Here is a 6,330-nt window from a genome sequence, read left to right on the forward strand (position 1 = left end):
GTCACGTCCTAAATATTTTCAGAGTTGGCCACAGATAGCTGGGTCCAGCTATTAAATGCTAAATGGAGCCTTGAAATAGAATCTTTGATTTATTTCCTTTATCTCCTTATTCCTAGAATCTCCTTATTTCCTTCCTCCAGCTAATGATTTTTAGCAGTAACTCTGGAAATTTTTTTTTAATACAATTCTGTATTCCGCAAAATATTACATGTACCTGAGGTTGAAGTGCAAATTCTTCCCTGCATATTGCACAAGGCTGTATGGAGTCTCCATGCTGTATGGATCTCTCCTTTATTTTTACCCATTCTTCAGTAGTTAGTGGCAAGGAAGGAGGCTCAACTAGGCCTAATTTCTGAGCTGTAGACAGTAACAACAAAAAAATCACTAAATAAAACCCATTGGCAGATGCAGACAACTGATTTTCTTCATGTGAAATTCATCAATGAAGCACTTATTTAAAAATACTTTATACAGATAGTTCATATAAATCTATCATCAGACAAACCATTGGCAGGCAGCATACTTCTTACTATTAGTTAGCTATTTGGTAATTGTCAGAACCTCTTTTATATACAGGAGTTTATACAGGAAGTTTTTAAATGTAAACTTTTATTTGCCAAGTAATTTGAATTTATTGTGATGTACTGTAATTTCTGCAGCCATTACGATGGTGATTATTAACTAGACAATGTAACAATGCACAATAACATAATTTCATTTGTACAAACAAATTCTCTGTTAGAATGCATTTGTGAAGGTTTGTTCAACATTACATTTTTATATTCTCAAAAATAAAAATGAATGAAGTCATACAATAAAAAGCTATTGCTGCTGCAAAATGCTGAAGTGTAATGAGACTGACACGGATGCGAGAGAAATAAAGAGCATAAAGAAACAAAGAGATGGTTACAAGACACCAGTGATAGCGTCACAGTGATAGCTGAGCTTGTCGGTCTCAAGTAACTGTGAGGCGCCTTGCTGCACGTCCACGTGAAATCTCTGCTTTCTCAAAGAAGGAATCAGTGAAAATACTTACAATATTCCCCCCTGACCCCACAAATGGCAGATAAAAGTCCAGTGCCAGCATCTCTGTAGTAAAAACAGATGCTAGTAGGTACAGCAAAGAATAGAGCTTTGTCATCTTTGAAGACCAGAGGAAGCAGCTTGTGTGGACTGACCAAAGTCAATGGAGGCATGTCCAAGGTTTGTGTAATAAGCCAGTAACAGCAGTCTGTGAGGCCTCAATGGTATTTGCTAAAACCAGAAAGGAAGAGTGATATGCAAGTTACAATGCAAGCTGATGACATCTAGGTGAGAGTTTTAGTTCTAAATGGGAAGGAAAGGGTCAACTCTTTCATTCATACCACAATCTCAGCATAAACCAGACATTAATATGCAGCACTCATTTGATTTGTATAAGCTTTCAAAACCCCATCAGACAGATTGTGTATCCAAACCCATTAAGAGAAGAGGAATCCTACCAAACCAAAGAATGGGGTTTTGGTGATCCACTTGCTCAAGTATCTGATTCCAGGATAGGATTTGTTAATTTTTGAGACAAAAATTCTGCTCCTGAGCTCATCCATCTACAGATGTACATCGTTAATCATTTAAAAGTTGCACAAAACTGTCTTTGATCTTTTTAAAGAACTTTTGTGAGGTACTAAAGGAATGATAAGGAATACTTTCTTCCCTTTAGTTGAACTATCTGCCTAACCTACTTCCTTGTGAGCTCATGACATCCTTCAAACGTAAATCAACTTGATTCCATATCTTAGAACAACAGGATGGCTTTGAGATTTCAAGCTGGGTTAGTTTATGCTTTTGGAACTACGTGGAAAGTGCTTTTTCTACATACGGTTTGGTTCACATATGCCCCACCTTGTTACTTTTGTTACCCTTGTAAAGGTATCAAGTCACAGGTAAGCAATGTGTGTAAACCTAAGCATCAAAAGAACATTTGAATCGATGAATGCCGTGGATGACACTGGTGGTCATGTATGAATTGTCTCAGAGGCACACCATGTCAGTTCCTGGATATTCCTCAACACCCAGACACAAATACAGCACCTTCACACGTGCAGGAGCTCACAGCTCTGCCTGCAGGCTATGGGCTAGAATTCAAACCACTCCATGTCAAGCAGCAAAGCGCATACGTATGTATTTACGGCATCGTAATTTCAGATTGTAAAATATACACTGTATTAACATAAAATGGTGTTGTCTATCAATTTTTGGTGCAGTAAAATGCTTTTATCTGGTGCTCTTGATGGTGAAAAATAATACGAGAAGAAAATCTTTAAGAGAAACATGAAGGATCCTGCGAAGTTTCTAGAGTCTAAAAACTAGTTCAGAAACATGTAGTTTGCTTAAAGCTTACACATGAATTGCTGAAATTGGTTGCTGAGTGACAAGGAAGCTTTTCTAATCATGAGTGCTTTCCCTCTTGACCATTCAACCCTTGAAGACCATATATTGCACAGAACAGTGTTTCTGCTACAAAAGAAGAATCAATTATAAAATACACAATAAAAGTTTCAGTAAAAACACGTATTGAGTTTCACCTGACAGGAATACCTAAGAGTATCAGTGAATGAGTAAGGAAGCAAGATCCCATTTTGATAGTCCAATATCCACAAGCAATGGTCTTTATGATGAGAAAATCTGGATCCACAGGGAGGGAACAAGATAGCAAACTAGTCACAGCATGAAGACAGTATCACAACATAAAAAATGCCTACCCGTGATTTTCGTCAAGCGCTGTGGTCAGAGACTTTTAAGGAAGACAATGAGATGGCTTTGTGGAAAGCCTTTTGTATAACCCCAGGGTAAGAAAAAATGCTTATTTAAAACTTTCACAAATGGATGATTAAAGCTGCCAAATAGGAAGAGATTGGCGGCAAAACCTAACTTCTAAATAATATAAACCAGATGGGATATTTGTGAGGGACAGGTTATACAGGTGTTTAGAAGGAAAGCTTTTATACAATAGAGTTGATGAAGGAAAACTAGCAGCAGGACATGCAAGAAGGGAATATGAAGTTGAAGCAAAAGGCTCTATGAAAATATTCTTAAAGCAGCACTTTGAATACAAGCAATGAAAGCCTACGTTTATCACAGCTCAAGATGTACAAGAGATTTCACCCCTATGCATCAGGTTTACAAGCCCAACCCGTTTACTGACACTCCCATTTACAATCAAGTGAGTTATTTATCCTAAAATTAACATTAGCAAAGCAATTACATACATTAACCTTTAAACTATTATTCTTTGATTTTAGGACTCAAGTCCCTATTGAGAAAAATGTAATGACAGACAAACTCAGGAAGAAAAAGGGTCATTTATTATGTTTGCAAAGTTGTTTCACAGCTGTAAGGTTTAACCCACACAGTTCTTAGTAAGAAGCGAAAGCTTGACACAAGCATTTTAAAATAATGAGAGACTATAGGTGAAAATACTAATAAGCAAAGCTGAGAAACAATTGCAATTTTTAAAAATCTTTCAGCACATTCTTTCAAATCACTTGCACAAACATTCGTATGGGATGTTTCAGTCAATGTTGTGATTTAAAGAGAAAATACTTTGTCTTTCTTATAATTGCAGAGAACATGCTGACACTTGGGCTGCATTTTTTCACCACAACCTTTAGCTTCCATAATCACTCATTATTTATATTTGTGTTAACCCAGTACCTCTGCTTCCCCCCCCTCCCCACTATCCTCTCTTCTTTCAAATTCCTCTTCAAAACGAACCAAAGAAAAAGCAGAACTATAACCATGTAAACATAGTAATAATCACCTTGTCTTACTACCTTTGTCCTATGGCTTGCTACACTCACTTGTTGTGTATTCTCTCAAGTTACCCTCTTAACCTTCAGCTGATTCCAAAAGGCAGATGCCTGTGCTTGTATGGAGCCTCACTGATTTACATGGTTCTCTTTAGAGCTGGGACTACTGTGACAGTTACTATAGCAATGGCAACACAATCTTCAGAGGGGCCTAAGGGCATTTTTATGAAAAACAATAAATAAAACAATTCTCAATGATGATGAAAGTTTATTATGCTTAAAACTGTAAATTGTGGAGCTGGAAGGTCCTTTAAGGAATACCTAATCAAGACAACCAAAAGGATGGAGACAAGAAGATGTTCACGGCAAGAATACAGTAGAAACCTTTAGAAAAGGGAAATGCAAGACTGAAACTGATAGGTGAGAAGCCCGTTTGGACCCCTGGTCTGTTAAGATGCTCCCTGGCTTTGTTTTTTTAAGCAATATTGTCTGTCGGTGCTGTACAACTGTATTATCATCATACTATTTAAAAGTGAGTTTTCTCACCAGGCATCATTCCAAGCCCTCACATCTGTGACTTTTATCTTGTTGCATGTTTGCTTCTAAATCTGAAAAAGGTATTTAACTACAGGTGTTAATTCTTCCCGGGTTTAGCCCCAGGACCACTGTAAAAACAAACCTTTTTAACTTTGAGTAAAGGTGGGTATATATTAACAAAGAATACCTTTAACGCAGGACTAGTGAATGTCTTTTTACTGAATAAGGAATAAAACAAACCATTTGAAATGAACTTAAAAAAAATACCAAAACATTCTCCCAAATAAATACAATATCAAAATCACTGATCTTTGCTTGAGAATATAAGGTGAAGAAAGTCATGTCAGTCAGTATATAAAACATATTAAAAAAAGTGTAAAAGACTTCCCGCCTCTGAATGAAGAACTCTCCTTTGTCAAGATGCACTGGCTTCTTCATTTTTACCTTCATTGTCACGAGAATAATATTTTTTAAATACATTTCAAATATGAAAAGACACAGTCAAACCACCGATGGTAATTCCATTGCTTACCTGATGGCCTAAACTGCTAAATTTTGACAAATTTTAAAACAAGATTTTATGCTGTTTAGCATTAAATTATCTTAATGAACAGAAAGCTTAGCTTGTGCATTTTATTTTATTTTAAATAAAAACATAAATTCACAAATCAGAATATAACCGTTTACCTAACGTTAGCTGTGGAGGACTGGGATCAAGAACATACTCCTTTTCTGCATCTTCCTCGTTTTTGTGGTGAGTGCTCTTTTTTCTTAGTCCCGTATCTACAACTGCTCTGACCATTTCTTTGTTCACCGGTTTGTAAATGTTCTTGGTATTCCTTCTCCTTGACTTAAAAGGATCTGCTAATGAAAGATTCTGGAGCTGATGACTGTGTATTATATGATCCTGTAAAGCAACTGCAGAAACTGCTATTGTCTCTCGTTTGGAGGAGCGGCCCTAAAAAGGAAAAAAAACCCCTTGAATAATTACTGTTATAAATTATTTAAAAACATCTATATTATACTAAATTAAAAGAAATTCTACTCTTAGCCAATATTTTTGACTTGTCAAAGGCTTTTACATGCAACTCCCATACCTGAAGCCTAACATACAATTACCATGAAATTTAAGATTGATGTTTTAACTTATAAAAAGTCAAATGAAATCTTTGATTTGTCATTTATATTAAATAGCAGTAATTTTTAAGTTTTAATTACTGAGCCCATAATTATTATATGCAATAAACTCATTATGGACTATAAAAGTTTGGCATGCCCAAACACATTTTTACTTCAATATAACTAAAAACAATCCCAAAGGCTAACCATGCCTTCCAGAACACTAAATATAAACAAGAACATATTATTTTTATACAGGGAATAGGCTTGTCTATGTATTCCTCAGTTTCTCCCTACCGTTCTGCCTTATTCTAAAAGACATGAAATCGTACCTTGTAAAAATCACGATGCTCCATTGATAATCTTTAGCTGATTTTACAAGTCGTGTGGCTCTACAAACAGACACATACAAGAAATTGAATAATATTTCCCAGCAGGAACAGCCTCACCAATAGCAGAAGAGAAACCTACAATTTCACTCATTTTCTCCTAGGCCTACCATGGGAGACAGCTTAACATGTATTCCAGGCACAGAAGTTAACTCTGGATCCATAAACCACCAGCCATGCCCCTTTCCTGCCAACCTCGTCTCACCCCCAGCGGACTGCCCATAATGTACACAGAACAGCTTCAAAATGAATGGCAGTAATCGCAAATTTCAAGCTGAACCGAGGAAGAAATATGGTTGCAGCAATCATCATAGGATCAGAATGTTTTGGGCTGGAAGGGACCCCTAGAGGTCATCTAGTCCAACCCCCACTGAACTGCTCTGCCAGGTTAGTTTATTGTAGACAAGGAAGCCTGTGACAAATAGAGCGAGGACGACGTCAGCAACCTCTCTGGGGCTGAAGCTGCTCCGCTGCCACCTCGACACCCTCATCCGTCC

The 6,330-nt window shown here is 36.9% G+C and overlaps 1 protein-coding gene across 1 annotated transcript in view; it reads right to left on the minus strand.

Moving 5' to 3' along the window:
- Window positions 1-5,800, minus strand: part of RNF32 (ring finger protein 32) — a 14,953-nt gene extending 9,153 nt beyond the window's left edge. Inside the window, exons 1-3 of the mRNA XM_009635818.1 lie at window positions 5,777-5,800; window positions 5,013-5,283; window positions 215-357 (exon numbers count right to left, since the gene is read on the minus strand). Of these exons, the coding sequence (XP_009634113.1) occupies window positions 215-357; window positions 5,013-5,283; window positions 5,777-5,800 (438 nt within the window). The remainder of the gene's footprint in view (window positions 1-214; window positions 358-5,012; window positions 5,284-5,776) is intronic.
- Window positions 5,801-6,330: the final 530 nt, after the last annotated feature.

The sequence above is a fragment of the Egretta garzetta genome, unplaced genomic scaffold (genome assembly GCF_000687185.1).
Source record: "Egretta garzetta isolate BGI_Z169 unplaced genomic scaffold, ASM68718v1 scaffold633, whole genome shotgun sequence".
In the NCBI taxonomy this organism is placed as follows: domain Eukaryota; kingdom Metazoa; phylum Chordata; class Aves; order Pelecaniformes; family Ardeidae; genus Egretta; species Egretta garzetta.